This window comes from Mustela nivalis (assembly GCF_964662115.1).
Source record: "Mustela nivalis genome assembly, chromosome: 11".
NCBI lineage: Eukaryota > Metazoa > Chordata > Mammalia > Carnivora > Mustelidae > Mustela > Mustela nivalis.
The window spans coordinates 52,326,823-52,344,094 of NC_139030.1; the positions used below are offsets into that span (position 1 = coordinate 52,326,823).

Consider the following 17,272-nt stretch of genomic DNA (forward strand, 5'->3'; position numbering starts at 1 on the left):
AATATAAAACAACTTTTGCTATTGTTTTGGCCCCTAATATTCATTAGAGTCCCAAATGTTAGCCAAATCATCCAAAAAGGTATTCAGTATTCTTATTTCATATAACCCTTCCTAATATATTGGTTATCTAGCAATAAAATGCCTGATGAGACTATTAACAGATAAAATGAAATATCAGCATATAGTTTAAAATAATTCAGATTACCTCACCAAAAGAAAATTGAGGCAATAATTATTATAGGGCAATATATGTATCTTACATATGCACATTACATTATTTATGGAGAGTCACAGGCCTATATATAAATAATTATTTAAGACATATTTATAGCTATGTGGCATGTAATAAAATGCATTTTATTTCTATCTACATTTTTTAAAAATAATTTGTTAATGTGCATCCACATTTTTTTTAAGATTTTGTTTATTTATTTGGCAGACAGAGATCACAAGTAGGCTGAGAGGCAGGCACAGAGAGAGTGGAGGAAGCAGGCTCTCTGCTGAGCAGAGAGCCCGATGTGGGGCTCGATCCCAGGACCCTGGGATCATGACCTGAGCCAAAGGCAGAGGCTTTAACCCACTGAGCCACCCAGGCGCCCCTCTATCTACATATTTTTAACCTATCTTAATGATCTGAGAAAGGACCTAGATAATGATTATGGTTTTAACTAGGTTTATTTTTTATTTCTTTACCTTGGAGGTCAAGACATCTTTATGACAGAAGAACAGAAGAAATATTATAATGCAATGAAAAAGCTGGGCTCTAAGAAGCCACAAAAGCCAATACCTCGGCCAGGGGTAAGCAAAACAAAACAAAACGAGTTGTCCTTAAATAACACAGGGGGTAGGGACAGCAACCCTCTACTCAGTTGAAAATCTGTGTCTTAACTCTTGATTTCCCCAAAAATAGCCTACTGTTGACCAGAAATCTTACTGATAAACTGAACAGTTGATGAACACATAGTTTATATATTATATACATATGTATGTACATACATACATTCTTACATAAGGTAAGCTAGAGAAAAGAAAATGTTAAGAGAATCATAAAGAAGAGGAAATAGATTTCTAGTACTATGCTGTATTTATCTAAAAAAAATTCATGTTTTAGTGGATCCATGCAGTTCAAACCTGTGTTGTTCAAGGATCAACTGTATATGTATACATGTATATCTTTGGCATATAAATTTTCAAGTTATTTTAATTCATCTTTAATATATAATTTGTTCTTAAACATGAATGTGAATATTTGAACAAAAGTCCTTATAAAACTAAATATATGTATCTTGAACATTACCATAGATCTTATTCTTATTTTTAATTTTTCTGTGAAAATGAAAAGTAATTACATATGGTTTTACTTCTCTATTAGCTACACAGCTTACTATGAGTACAATGGCCTGTAGAAGATACAAATAAAATTTACTTTTGATTGAAATGTATTTATCTAAATGATGATTTGGGAGCACCTGGGTAGCTCACTGGGTTAAGCCTCTGCCCTCAGCTTGGGTCATGTTCTCAGGGTCCTGGGATCAAGCCCCGCATTGGGCTCTCTGCTTGGCGGGAAGCCTGCTTCCCCTCTCTCTCTGCCTGCCTCTCTGCCTACTTGTGATCTCTCTCTCTCTCTCTCTGTAAAATAAATAAATAAAATCTTTTTAAAAATTTTTAAAAACTGAGGATTTTATGATGTAATGATTGCTACCTAGCAGTAGGGTAAACTAACGTGCAGATTTTTTATTGTGACAAACAGCAAGAGAAGCAGTCGGACTGATCATAAATCTAAACATTTTTCCTACTGTGTGGTTCAAGACCAGAACAGGCTCAGATGGAAATATTGAGTCTTGGCAGTAAAATGATAGTTTGTATTCCTCTAACATCACGAGGGGGATGTTTAAACACATTATATGCATTTCAATTTATATTCGACATGACATACCTTACCAGAGAGTCATGGCTGAAGACTAAGCCAGTTAATGCCCAGCTGGCTACATGAGGATCACCTGGCTTTTTTTTTTTTTTTTTTTAAGATTTTATTCATTTATTTGAGAGAGAGACAGTGAGAGAGAGCATGAGAGGTGAGAAGGTCAGAGGGTCAGAGGGAGAAGCAGACTCCCCACAGAGCTGGGAGCCTGATGCAGGACTTGATCCTGGGACTCCAGGATCATGACCCGAGCCAAAGGCAGTTGCTGAACCAACTGAGCCACCCAGGCACCCCTCACCTGGCATGTTTTAAATGGTCTCATCCAGATCTACTGAATTATAATCTGTGGATTTGAAGCCCTGGTATTTAATTTGGTAAAATATCTTAAACCTTTCCTATGCAATTGTTAAAAGGATTTTGAAAAAGCTTGTGTTTCCTGGAAAGCATACTACTAGCAATGAGATTAAATGGAAGAGTGATCTATAAGTATGGATATGTGTGGAAATATGCATTCTGTACATGAAAGAGATAGGAAATTATAAGTCTCATACCATGACAGTCATAATAGTGCAAGATCATATAACACATTAGCTAAAATAATATGACAAAGTAGAAATTTAGAAACCTGTTATTTTATTGAAAACTCCAGGTGGAGGAGTTGAGGTTTTCTTAGTAAAAAATACCTGTGACCGTGGCAACTCATGTATAATATACTAGGGTGGGTGCATTTAAAAGCAAATGCTAGGGGTGCCTGGGTGGCTCAGTGGGTTAAGCTGCTGCCTTCGGCTCAGGTCATGATCTCAGGGTCCTGGGATGGAGCCCCGCATCGGGCTCTCTGCTCAGCAGGGAGCCTGCTTCCTCCTCTCTCTCTCTGCCTGCCTTTCTACCTACTTGTGATCTCTGTCTGTCGGATAAATAAATAAAATATTAAAAAAATAATAATAAAAATAAAAGCAAATGCTAGCATACACGACCAACTGAAATCTGGCGGGTCTGATATGTACCAGAAGTCAACAACAACAACAAAAAGTTTTCATGTGCTTTGAGTTAGATTTAACTCACTAATAATGTTTCTTCTAAAAATCAAGAATCTATGACCAAGTATAATTTATGCAACTTTTAAAGGTATACCTTTCTAAAATACTTTTTACTAATGTAATGATTAATGTATAATCATTGCAAGACCTACTCTACATTACATATTATTCTCGTTTCTTTACAGAACAAATTCCAAGGATGTATATTTGATCTAGTAACAAACCAAGCTTTTGATATCACCATCATGGTTCTTATCTGCCTCAACATGGTGACCATGATGGTAGAAAAAGAGGGACAAAGTAAATACATGACTGATGTTTTATATTGGATAAATGTGGTTTTTATTATCCTTTTCACTGGAGAATGTGTGCTGAAACTGATCTCCCTCAGACACTACTACTTCACTATAGGATGGAACATTTTTGACTTTGTGGTTGTGATTCTCTCCATTGTAGGTAAGAGGATTTTGAATTAAACTAAACTTCACATTTCTCAGAGAAGCTTCTGAATTCTTGAATATAAATTTACTTTTGAGTACATACGTAAAATGAAAGAATGAAGGAGCCTTAAAAGACAAAACTAAATAAAACAAAGACCTCTGTGTCAGGATTACTGGGTTCATACTCCAGGTCTCAAGGCCAAAACTCTTCTGTTTGTTAGAAGCATGTAATATTCCTTGATAGTTTATTTCCAAGATTATCCTCACAGAAACAGCAAATTGTGTCTATATAGGTAAGTAGTAGAAATACCTATATGTATGTAGGAAGACCAATGGAGAATCTGAAATCACCTCAAGTTTTAGCACATCATGAGAACTGTCCCTTGATTAATGATCACTAATAACCAGAATATCTCTCTTTGTGAAAACTCTTTCTGAATTCAAAATGAAGGTAAGATCTCAAGAAATGGCATTTTCATTTCTTATGGCCTCATTACTTGACAAGTCTATAAAATAGAATAATTTCTCAACCAACCCCAGTCATGGCCATGAAACACAGTACATGATCTTATAATTCTTCACCTTTCATTACCATAGCTGTTTTTCTGTCCTCTTGTTTTCTCAATATCTGCACATGCTTTGCCCAATATTTTAGGGTTGCATTTATTTTTAGAGTTGCAAATTTTAGACAGAAAGAGATTGTGGAGAGTGTTTAATACACATTCAGCTTACAGATGATGGAACAGGCAGACCCAGAAAGGTTAAAGGTCACATAACCTAATATCTCAATATTGAGTACCATGTCACTTAAAAGACACATTCAAAATCAATTTTTGAAAAAAGAGTATTAATAAAATATTAAGATATCAGAAAACAAATTAAAACTTAAGTAGGAGGGTACCTGGGTGACTCAGTCATTAAGCGTCTGCCTTTGGCTCGGGTCACAACCCCAGGGTCCTGGGACTGAACCCCACATTGGGCTCCCTGCTTGGCAGGAAGCCTGCTTCTCTCTTTCCCAGTCCCCCTGCTTGTGTTCCTATTCTCACTGCTGCCTCTCTGTCAAATAAATAAATAAAATCTTTAAAAAATAAATAAAATTTAGGTAGGAATCTCAGAGTAATAAGCAAAATAGTGGAAACTATTTGGAAATCATCAAGTTGGGAAGAAAAAAAGAGTGTTCCTCTATGACCTCTATTTTTGATAGTGTTGGCTGATGCAATTAGATATGAAAACAGAGGGGTACATGGAGCAAATGATCTTCATCTTCAGATCATATTATGGCGTTCTTTAAAAATGAAAGAGAATCAACCAAAAAAAAAAAAAATGGATTCAATTAGAATTCAGAAAGTACAAACTTTAAACCACATGTATTGATATTCATAAATGTTTATATGTGCACAAAAAATTTAGAAAGTATACCTAAAGAAAAATTTCACTTGCATTTACAATAAAAATAAAGTAAAATATCCAGCAACAACTTTAATAAATCCGTAAGACTTCTTTGAGGAAAGCTAACAGGCATAAAATAAGCCTTAAATAATTGAAAGGCTTTTATTATACTTGGTTAAGAAGGCTATCATGATAATCATGACCCTTTTTGAAATAAATTAATTTGTAGATGCAGTGTTATCTCAGTGAGAATATCAGTAAGTCTTTTTGACTGGTGGAAATAATATATTGGCAATGTAAGTCTGAATGATTCTAAAATGTATCTGGAAGAAAAAGTAATAAGGGGTTACTTATATTGCTAGATACTTAGACCACTATAACATTGATGAAGTAAAACAGTGTTTTAAAAAGCTCAGTAGATTCACATAGATAATTCAAAATTTAACTTCACTATATAGGTATTACTAATTTACTCAGTAGGAAGATCACATGAATCAAAAATTAAAGTGTAAAAAAAAAGGATTCAAGAAGAAATAGATTTAGGACAATGGACCTGGACAGTCTTTCCTATTTATGACACAAATTTGAGTCTATGAAAAAAGAAATAACAAGATTATATAAAAATCCAAATATTCTATGGAAAAATCTCACTACAACCTCTCCCCAAGCAAAAAGATAGAAAGACAAAACAAAGGGAAAAGTTGTATGTAACATGTAAGACCAGCAAAGGATAAGCACTTTCAGTGGAGAAATAGTCCTCCGAAATCAGTAAGAAAACAGTAAATCTCTCAATAGAAAAATGGGCAAAGGACTTGACATGGCCGAAAAGAGAAAGTTGAAAATAGCCAACAAACACACAAAGTGTCCAACTAGCAAGAAAAATTGTGGATTTTTTTCCAACAAAAAAATTTATAAAAAGATGTTTTGAAACATCATAAACATTTTCTGGTAAAAATTATAAAGAACCACAATACTGGATGAGTATGTGGAACCATGTGAGCATTTTCATACGTCTCTATGAAGAACTGCACAGAATTTCTCGAGACAGGTTTGGTGAGATATAAGAAAACTTTGAATACACTGATCTTTTATTAATATATTATCAAATGATGCTTAGGTAACTAGAAAAAAATATACCTACCTGAATACTTTTCTCAGCCAAAAAAAATTGAAAACAACATAAAATCTTCAGTATGCGGTTATTTGGACAGAACATTATGAAACTATAATTACTTTGTTACCATTTGACTGGAAATGTTTCCATGACATGATGAAGTGACTCAAATAGATCATAAAAAATGCCCAGGTAACATAATTACATTCATGGGGCAATGTGTGCCTGGGCTTGCACAGAAAAGTGTCTAAAGTGATAACAAAGTAGTAACTATAAAAAGGTAGTTACTATAATTGATAGTATTTCAGGTGATTTAGATTTCCCTTTAAGCATTTTACTGTATTGCTTGAATTTTCTGCATGAGTAGGTATCACCCATATAATCAAAAATTATTATGGGTGGGGGGGACAATGTCCACAAACTTAGTAAAGGGAGAGAAGATGTCACAGTGATAATATCAATCATTTTCCTTTGGGATCGCTCAGTCTTTGATTGTTATGAAACTGCTTTCAATATAAAATGATAGTCCTGAAACTGTGAGAGAGAAGATGGCAGATAACATTACCTAAAAGTCATGATTTTTCTGTACCATCCCCTCCCTCCTCACCAGGTATGTTTCTGGCTGAGCTCATAGAAAAATACTTTGTGTCCCCTACCCTGTTCCGAGTGATCCGGCTCGCCAGGATTGGTCGAATCTTGCGTCTGATCAAAGGGGCCAAGGGGATCCGCACGTTGCTCTTTGCTCTGATGATGTCCCTTCCTGCCTTGTTTAACATCGGCCTCCTGCTCTTCCTGGTCATGTTCATCTACGCCATCTTTGGAATGTCCAACTTTGCCTATGTTAAAAAGGAAGCTGGAATCAATGACATGTTCAACTTTGAGACCTTTGGCAACAGCATGATCTGCCTGTTCCAAATTACCACCTCTGCTGGCTGGGACGGATTGCTGGCACCTATTCTCAACAGTGCACCCCCTGACTGTGATCCAAAGAAAGTTCATCCTGGAAGTTCAGTTGAAGGAGACTGTGGGAACCCATCTGTTGGGATATTTTATTTTGTAAGTTACATCATCATATCATTTCTGGTTGTGGTGAACATGTACATCGCGGTCATCCTGGAGAACTTCAGTGTTGCTACTGAGGAAAGTACTGAACCACTGAGTGAGGATGACTTCGAGATGTTCTATGAGGTTTGGGAGAAGTTTGATCCCGATGCCACCCAGTTTATAGAGTATAGCAAGCTCTCCGATTTTGCAGCTGCCCTGGATCCTCCTCTTCTCATAGCCAAACCAAACAAAGTCCAGCTCATCGCCATGGACCTGCCCATGGTCAGTGGGGACCGGATCCATTGCCTCGACATTTTATTTGCCTTTACAAAGCGTGTTTTGGGTGAAAGCGGAGAGATGGACTCTCTACGTTCACAGATGGAGGAAAGATTCATGTCAGCAAATCCTTCTAAAGTGTCCTACGAACCCATAACAACTACACTAAAACGAAAACAAGAGGATGTGTCTGCTACTGTCATTCAGCGTGCTTACAGACGTTACCGCTTACGGCAAAATGTCAAAAATATATCAAGTATATACATAAAAGATGGAGACCGAGATGATGGTTTGCCCAGTAAAGAAGATATGGTGTTTGACAACACTAATGAGAACTCAAGTCCAGAAAAGACAGATGCAACCCCATCCACTGTCTCTCCACCTTCATATGACAGTGTAACAAAGCCAGAAAAAGAGAAATATGAAACGGACAAAGCAGAAAAGGAAGACAAAGGGAAAGACGGCAAGGAAAGCAAAAAGTAGAGCTTTGTTTTTGATATATTGTTTACAGCCTCTGGAGGTGATATATTTGTGTTAATAAGACTCTTTTAAGGAAGTCTATGCCAAAACTTTTTATTGAAATATTCTCAGAGTCAGTGCGGTTGACTAGCTCTGATTCCCTAAAATAGGTGAACAGGATTAGCAGATGGCTGCATTTGCACTGGTAAATGATTATGTAAGAATTGTGAGAGTCCTCTGCGGGGATTCTCGATTACAGCAAACAAAGCTGGTTTAATTTTATTTGCTTTTAATAAATCAGAAGACCATGTGGAAAATGTTCACCTCTGCCTTGTCATCTCTTCACAGGATTGTAAACCCTCCTGTTTCCCATGCAAATGCAAACACACACACATCTATCATTTGGATATCTGTAAAAGTGTTTTACCTTGGCTTTGCAAATCAAATGTCCTAATAGAAGGAATGGCCATTAGTAACAAGTAACACATCTGTTATTAGGGAGCAAGACTCTTTTCCTTGTACAGAGGTCATTGTCTGTTTTTGAGGTGCTTACATTTATTCCGTACTGCATCAGAACCAATTTTTATGTGCCTATACAATGCCATGGGATTAAAAACATGTAGGCTCTTCATTTCGACAAATTATTTTTCATTCATCTTGACTCATAGACCAGCCAGGATAAGCTTACCTTTTAGAGTATTGTGCTTCATAGCCTGCCTTTTAAAATATATTTCTTAGTTCATACGATAACCATACAATTATTTTAAGTACATATCACATTCCTCAAAAGAAGAAAAAAAACTGAAGTTGCTTAAGAAAAGAAGGAATGGAAGAAAGCTTTATTCACTTTTATTTATACAGTCTAACACGTTACACTGCTGCACCTTAAACACCAGTAATGACCCAACTCTTCATCTGTTTGGTCACAAATTTCTGCTTTCTCGGGCAGTATTGTCTAATCATTCTTTAGCACAAAGCGAAGTTAATATTTTCCTTCAGTGAAGTGCTTCCTGACGTGCAGCTATCTGTTTGATACTGTGGTTCATGTTTGAGCAGCTAATGGCTTAAGCAAAGCCTGGACTGCCTCGCCTGCTTGCCACCCTTGATGTGTGCGGTAAACTCTCAAGTTGAGATACATGTCAGCCTTTCAGCAGAGACCCATGTTTAGTATGAGTGAAAGGTCATCCAACCGGGATTCTTGCCACCCTGCTTTCTTGCCTCTAATGTACTATCCTAATTGTGCTATTAGTCCTTTTGGACCTTTCTCTTTCGTCTATAAAAATAAAGACAATGTCACTTTCTTCTTAAATTTCTAAAACTCTGAGGCATAGTTGATATCAATCAATAAGGTACCCTGAGCTGATAGTTTACCAAGCACACACTCATTTTCTTTTAGGGGCTGTCCACCTACCAAGGATTATAAATCTAGTTTTAAAAAGTCCTCGTTGATGATGGCTTGATAAGAAATGGCCATGACGCATTTTTTCATGAGTTTATTTCAGGAATATGAGCTCTATCTTCTATCAAGTTACTTATGCATAGGCAAAAATTGAGTTACATAAGTAGAGAGTAATTTTATTTAGAAGATTTTGTAGGAGTTTTCAAAGAAAGTATATATATTATTCATTTGCTTTTCTAAATTAAAAAAGAACATAAATTATATTTCTATAATAAATACATAGTTTTTGTTATTCTGGCCAGTTAAAAATAAAGGAGATTTAAAAATACCTACAGAAATGAAGAGTATGGGTAGAGAATGACAGGCAGAAAGAGGGATGGACTAAGAAACACAGATATGAGATCAACAGACAAAAACAGAGACATATCCATGGAACTTTGTATCTGCAAAGTTTTTAAATTGTGACATATTTTACAACATCTGTGAGGGAGATGGTCACTTCTAGACATTTGTCTTAAGATACATATGAAATTAAATCTAGGGCCAAAGATTCTTTGCACCTACACTCAATTATTCACCTTAGGTTATTTGAGCCTCTTTTTTTATTTAATAAAAAAGATACCATGCAGTGTTTTCCTAGGCTATGTAGAGCATTGCATTGCATACCTGCTAAGCCTGTTGAAAATAGGTTTTGACAATTAGGGAACCATTCAAAATATATTACTTTTGTAATATTTTTAATACATTAAATTAAGAAATTAATATCACCTTAGATTTAAATTCAGTCTATCCTCATTATTTTAAACCCATATAAATATAACTGCATTTTGCATATTTATATATTATGAAAAGATGTATGATGGACAGGTTTATGTGTGATTTACTAGTAACATTTTTACATTACCTCCTTTTTATGTAAAATAAAAAATACTGGCAACTGGTTCCTCAACAGTTTCTTCTTACCATTTAAAAAAAAAAAATTTTACAAATTTGCTCTCTTCTCCTATTTCATGCCGAACCAGTTTCATGCTGAACAATACTTTTTTTTAATATAACATAGTTAGGTTTTCCCAGGAAGGTCTAGTTGTGACTTTTTATCAATTAAAAACAATATATGGAATTGAGAGCTTATTTAGTACTGTGTAAGCTTGAAGTAAAATTAGACTTTGCTTTTCATGTAGGTCACTGTTTGGTACAGATAATGAGATGCCTCCAGAAGGCACTGTCATGCTAATATTTAAGTTATATAATCCTTGGATTCATTTCACCTAATGATCTAGAATGGCAGTTACAGTGTAAATTTTAAGTTAGAATAAAATGGAAGCAAACACAAATGGAAGCAAAGATCTGGACACACATAAATGCATACATGTAATTTGGAGAAAAGTGGGAGAATCTCATTTTGCTTTTTTAACTGTTACATAGTTTGCAAAAGACATTAAGTGGCTTGTGGGCTGTTTCTAAATGCTGATTGTTGAAAACCTCAACCCAAAATGTTCAGCATGATTTTATAGATTTTTGATAGCTTTATTAAAAAGATTTAAGATAAAATGCACATGTAAATAAAGCAGTTTTAAATAGCAATTTTGGAGAAATGTTACCGGAAGTAATGAAAGGAAGGCCAGCTAAATTAGAATGGTCAAGTTATCGGCCTGGGTTTAGGACCTATGTATAGAGACTACACATTTTTTTATGTATCTGTGGTTATGATGTAATATTCTTGAAGAAAAGAATCAAGAACTGCTTTATAAAAATAAATGAATAGCCATGCATATAGTAATGCTGTTTACATAGAACTCTGTACAATTTTCTTACATCTGTGAATGCTCAGAATGTTTGAATTTGTCATAAATTATATTGTAGTTATACTGGAGATGTACACATTGTAATAGAATGTAAAAATAAAAATCATTAACAAAATGAAGTCATGTTTGCATGTATTTTGTTTCTGTGTGAATAGCCTTTAAGGAAGTAAGTTCAGTACAGACCTAAATAAGTTGAAGCTACTAGTAGCTTTTTTTCTTTAAATGGAAAGACAGTTTCAATGTCCTCCATAGGAAGTCTTCCAGGATAAGAAATATGGGGACAAAGACTATGGAGTTCTAATACAATTCACTGACATCCACAACAGAGTTTGTGCAGAAGGCAAAAATTGAGACAAGAAGTGAAGATAGGAAAACATTTAGCCACACAGTGACAGTATGTATCTTTTTCATACAATAGCATATTGTGTCATTGAGAGAGGGTTTAACACACATCATGGCCAAGGGTTTGGGTTCCAGACCCAGAACTGTGTTTGGATCCCAGTTAAGCTATGACTCTCTGAGTTTCCTGAATATATTATTTAACCCATGTGTGACTCAGCGTTTGCATCTATAAAATGAGGGTAACTGTACTACTTCACTATTTATAGTCCTAGAATAGAATGAGAAAATCCACATGACGCAATCAGAGCAATGTCTGACCAATACAAAATTAATAGTTTACATTAGTAATAGTGGTTAGTGTGGCAACCATTTTGTCACTAAACATGTAAGAGGCCAGGCTGCACCGATGCTCATAGGAGCACAATGCATTCTTCATAAACATTAAATGATGACAATATTTCCTCTATTTTTCATGACTTTGTGTAAATATGGTACCTGAAAGAGTCTTACACATCTTACTGGTGCATAAAAAATATTTAGTGATGTGACATATACCCAAAAATATTTCAAAATTGAGCTATTTTTGAGATCTGTGCATTCAAACAATGTGCTAAAATGAGGAAACATACACATTTGCAAAGGTTTGGCTTATTGCAAGAAAAAAAAAATCTAAGCCTCTATTTTGTCATAGCTGTAAGCATCCAGTCCTGCTTTTGATTTTTAAATAAGATATGCCAAGAATAATTGCTTCTGTGCTCAGCCATTATTCCAACCTTGTGTGCTATTATAATGGCATGTAAAAAGATATAAAATCTTCCTAGGGACCTCTGTACCTGCAGTTGTGATAATCACTGCAAAATAAAATTATTGTCCCTGCACGACACCATCGTTCATCTTAACATAACTGATTGGCAATCACATGAAGTCCCTACAACAAAAGAAGGAACTTCTTCCTTGCCGTAGATAAGACTATGTCATAACCCAAGCAAAATGGGCTGCAGGGTACATGGTAATCACTCTCCAGGGAGGGGAGGATTGCATAGTGGCCAGACCTTTGCTGCAACAGTATCTGATGGACACAGGAAGAGAAACATGAATAATTGATAACTCTAAACAAGCAGGAGAGCAAACATGCTACTCTCTACTCCCTATTATTCCGAGTAGTGTAATTAGATAGGTACATTAACGATTGATCTAAGAAAAAAGCCAATTTTAAGAGATTCAGGAAGGGATGTTTAATGTTTAATCATGTGTTTTTAGCTTGAATCTCACTTAAAATATTTTTCAAAAACAACTGAAATGCAACAAAGGAGTAGATAAAACAATGGAGAGAGGGATATAGGAAAGATTTAGGTCTTGGGAACAATTTTAAAACCTAGCTGAACTGAGCAAAAATTATTCTCATTCCAGATGTGATATTTGCTGTTATGTTCTATTTTGGGTCTTATTTCATAAAGGACAAAGCATCCTCCATTTAGTTAACTTCTACTAGCAACAGCTTGGAATGTCTTTACGAGCTAGTCAGAATAATGAAAGCAAAGACCAGTCATATTACTGAGTGAAAGAAGTGAATCCGAAGAGGCTATGTACTATATGAACAAGCAGGTGGCTCCCGTGGGAATATTTCAATGCAGTCAGAACACACTGAGATTTCATAATCACTGGGAATTTTAAATAGAGTTGATTTTAATGACATTAGACCCCTAGCAAAGTTGAAATGAGCTCTACCAAAGAAAACATTTTTTTTTTTTTTAATGTATTGAGGTGGGGAAAATAAGCAGTTCAAAGACAAGGTCTGAGAAAGACCACTGATAAATTGAGAGTATGGGTAAGCAGAGTTTTCCAACCTTCCCAACAAGTCTCACAGATCTACTTTGGGTCTTTCTGCAGAGTTTTAGAGCTGTGACCCCTTCACTTCCTTCTCAGCCTAAGGCAATAAAACCATGAATTCAAAACTTTTCTGATTCTTAGTTAAACTCTAGAAAGTCAAACATAGCAAAGTTTAGTGTTCAAAGAGAAGAAAACATCATATAGGAGTATGTTATTCATTATTTAATATTTACTGAACACCCTTGATCTGTTATCCCCCCTTCAATCTGCAGACAGACAAATCCCTTTCCTCATGAAGCTTTTATTTGGGGAGGAGACAAAAATGATGTGCCCTACATGACTAAAAATATCAGAAAGTAATATTAGATTGACTTTATCATGCATTACTCATCATGAATGTTACATGTATTTGATTATGTTTATTATATGTTCTATAATCTATGTTATAGACTATTTTATTTTATGATACTTAATATCAGGATACTTCACTCTCAAAGTTTCATAATTTTTGGTCAAAAGTTAAAAATAGTGACTTGAAGTTACGTATTTTCTTTTACTGTAAAATTTTGTAAATTTGGTCATTCATTCCAAAGATTTACAAGCTGTTTTATCAGAGAAAATCACTCAGGAGCTAGCTTTTGATTCCTAATAGCTATTTCCTTTCTCACTCCCCAAAATGAGTGATTATTTTTAAAATATTCAAGGTAGTCATTTTACTTAGGCATTCATGCTAAAGATTTAATGGGACAAAGACTACAATTTATAGTTGAAGTAAAAATGTGCTCTTCTGTTTGAAGCTAAGATATTATCATTGTCCTTTGTGTTCTTCTAAACATTGAAAATTAAGAACTAATTTTTTAATAAAGTGTTACAGATGAAAAATTGGTATCAGAGCTCCATAGGAAAAAGATATATATTTTTAGCAACTTAAAACAACAAGTATCTATTATCGCATGGCTTCTGTGGTCCAGGACTTTGGGAGTAGTTTGGCTAGAGAGTGAGGTTGTCACCTGGGCCCACACTCATCTCGAGGCTTGGGGAAAGCTGAAAGATCTGTTTCCAAGATGTCTCACTCACTTGGCCATTCGCAGGCTTCACATCCTCACTAGCTGTTTAAGATCCTCCATCTGGATCTTTCCATAGGGTTGCTTGAGTGTCTGGCTTCCCCCAGAGAGCGAGGAAGAAACTTCACTGCTTTTCATGACCTACCCTCAGAAGTCAGAATCCATCATTTTCACCACATTCTATTCATGAGATAAAAGTCAAGCACATGCTCAAAGAAAGGGCATGAAACCACTTCTCAAAGGGAAGAGTAACAGAGAATATATAGACATGAAAATATTTTTTCTTTAAAAAAAAAAAAAAATCAGTGAAGGGGCACCTGGGTGGCTCAGTCAGTTAACGTCTGCCTTTGGCTCAGCTCAGAATCCCAGGGTCCTGGGATCAAGAACCACATCTTGATGAGATCCTTGCTCAGAGTGGAGCCTGCTTCTCCCTCTGCCTGCCCCTCCCCCTGCTTGTGTTAGGCTCTCTCTCTGTGTCAAATAAGTAAATAAAATCTTAAAAAAAAAATATCAGCGAAGTTCACAATTACCAAACTTCTAAATATCAAACTCTCATTTCAACTCCCTTTAAATAGTAAAGACAGAAATCTGTTGTAATCTCCCTGAAAAACTCAGTGCATTTTGATATATTGGTTTTAGTTGATGCCCTCAATTGAATCAGCTCTAATAAGAAAAGATTAAGAAGACATAGAAGTGGGAAAAGCATTCATTCATGCTTCATTTTCCTGCCTTATTTATCTCCTTTTATATACCCATCTTACCCTAATCATCTCATTTAGACCCTAAATTCAGAGCAAAGATTGATGACTGGTTTAGTCACCTAATTTGGCTCTGGCACTTGCAACTAAAAGAAGTTATGTTTATCTCTAAAGAGTCACATATTGTCCATTTATTTTAGAGACAAATGGGTCTGCCTCCTACGAACCTCAGCCAGAATACCACTTAGGGCCAAGTTATGGGCAGGAAGGGATCTGGGAGGGAGCCAGGGAGAACAAGAGATGCAATCTCCTTTAGCTTTGTGGCACAGGCCACAGCCTAGACCAGAAGTCTGAAGAATGACTGCAGTCAAGAAGTGAATGGCTTTACACAAGTGTATTTTAAATTTTTTCTTTGAAATGAAGTTAAAACGTCACTGAACTCTTACGCCTAGAGCTAGAAGGGGCATGGATAACTTGCTCTCAAGAAGCTGGTGCTGTTACAGAAAAAACAAAGCCCTTGGAATGGCCCAAAGCTGAGGAGACATTCTGTCAACTTAAAATGGCAGCCTTTGGCATTTTTTCCATCTTGTCATTTCTTCCTGCCCAGTTATTTCTTCCCAGATTAAGAGAACTCTTGTTTTCTCCCCTTCCTCTGTCAGCTTGGGAGCTAATCTCTTCCTCTTTGAAAGATCAATAAAGCAAGTAGGACATGGCATGGCATTGACATCACTCAAAGATATCTAACCTCTGTTATTCCCAGTGTAATACCATCTTATGCCTTTAAGAATTATTTAAAAAAAAAAAAAAAAAAAGCAAATATATTGGGGGCGCCTGGTTGGCTCAGTGGGTTAAAGCCTCTGCCTTCGGCTCAGGTCATGATCCCAGCGTCCTGGGATCGAGCCCCGCATCGGGCTCTCTGCTCTGCGGGGAGCCTGCTTCCTCTTCTCTCTCTGTCTGCCTCTCTGCCTAATTGTGATCTCTGCCTGTCAAATAAATAAAATCTTTAAAAAAAAAAAGCGAATATACAAATATATACACAGCGGCAGTCAGATCATGAGTTTAAATTTGTCACTTACTAACAGTGGGGCTGTGAACTTGAACAATGTGCTGTATTTTCTGAGCCTCAGGTTCATCTACAAGAGACTGGCACTCAGTCATCCTAAAGTACATAAGTACGTGGTAGGAACTTTAAAAGGCAGCAATTTATTATGCATTTTCTGAAATACCTCTCCATCTAGGATTCAGTCATAAATTCAATAAAATGATATTGGGCATCTACTGCGTCATGGAAGAATCAATGATTCTTGATCATAGCACTACACTATTTTTCCATGTGGCAGCATGTGTCCATGCTAATGATGAGCCTCATCTTGTCAGGGCAGCCTGGAGCTGAGTATTAAAATCAGAACAACAGTTTTGAATGTGTTGGAGTTTGAGGTACGATGAATCAGAGTAAGAGTCCTGAAGGCAACTGAATACAAGCTCTGAATAATGAAGAACATAAAAATATGAAGTTAAATGAATGTCAACCAGGGTGAGAGACACATATCCAGAAATCATTGCTTCCCACGGGTGGGCAAGTCCAAGGCATGCCAAGCCAACCAGGAAGAGTAGACCCAAGTAGAAACTCAAAACAGAGTTGTTGTTGTTGTTGTTTTAAAATTGTATTTATTTGACAGGGAGAGGGAAACAGCTAGAGAGGGAACACAAGCAGGGGGATGGGAGAGGGAGAAGCAGGCTTTCCGCTGAGCGGGGAGTGCATGGCAGGGCTTGATCCCAGGACCCTGTGATCATGACCTGAGCTGAAGGCAGCCGCTTAGTGACTGAGCCACCCAGGCACCCATGAAACAGAGTTTTAAGGAAAGTGACAGAATATGAAAAAAGAGAAAGTGATCAGCATTACAAACTTCTTCTGAGTTGTCACATAACACCAAAGATGTCAATTGTTGGGGACAGTGATTTTGGTAGAATTATAAAAGCCCCCTGCTGCAGAGGGCCATGCACAAGCCAGGGCCCAGCACTTGTGACCAGTTTTCACCCCTGGTTGACCTTGATGTTCTGTAGAAGCAGGAAATGACAGCTAAGGTAGAGTTGTAAACTGCCTGCTTGAGTCTTAAAGGCATGTCTCAACAAGAAAACTGAGGCCCTTGGCAAAGACTGGGAGATGTACTGTCATAAGGCATCTAAAGAAATCATTAGCTGATCACCAAGTTAATTGAGGAGAGACTTCAGGGTCCGCACGTAAGAGCACAGACTTTACTGATTTAGCCCAGTCCAGCCACTCAGCAGACAAGCAACAGCAGTGCCCGCCACCACCAAGGATAAACTCAGGGGGAGAGGGGAATCTGACCCTAAGATTAGCTGGTGATCTCTCATTAGAAACCATGGGGGGCAGAGGCAGGGAGATGACATATTCAAGATTCTTAAAGAAACACTGAACAAGGAATTCTTTAC

The 17,272-nt window shown here is 36.5% G+C and overlaps 1 protein-coding gene and 1 long non-coding RNA gene across 8 annotated transcripts in view; one reads left to right on the forward strand and one right to left on the reverse strand.

Moving 5' to 3' along the window:
* Positions 1–11,003, forward strand: part of SCN9A (sodium voltage-gated channel alpha subunit 9) — a 170,579-nt gene extending 159,576 nt beyond the window's left edge. The window contains exons 25-27 of the mRNA XM_082690248.1: positions 694–798; positions 3,144–3,414; positions 6,512–11,003. Of these exons, the coding sequence (XP_082546374.1) occupies positions 694–798; positions 3,144–3,414; positions 6,512–7,704 (1,569 nt within the window). The 3' untranslated portion in view covers positions 7,705–11,003. The remainder of the gene's footprint in view (positions 1–693; positions 799–3,143; positions 3,415–6,511) is intronic.
* The window catches only part of LOC309844068, a 166,822-nt gene that overhangs the window by 106,655 nt on the left and 42,895 nt on the right, over positions 1–17,272 (reverse strand). For 5 of the 7 annotated variants that reach the window (XR_014300477.1, XR_014300478.1, XR_014300479.1 and 2 more), the window contains exon 1: positions 6,558–6,645. The exons of 1 other annotated variant lie outside the window; for it this stretch is intronic. This is a non-coding gene — a long non-coding RNA (uncharacterized lncRNA). Of the gene's footprint in view, positions 1–6,557; positions 6,648–17,272 lie in introns of those variants that run through there. One more of the 7 variants, XR_014300476.1, reaches the window with a different exon arrangement.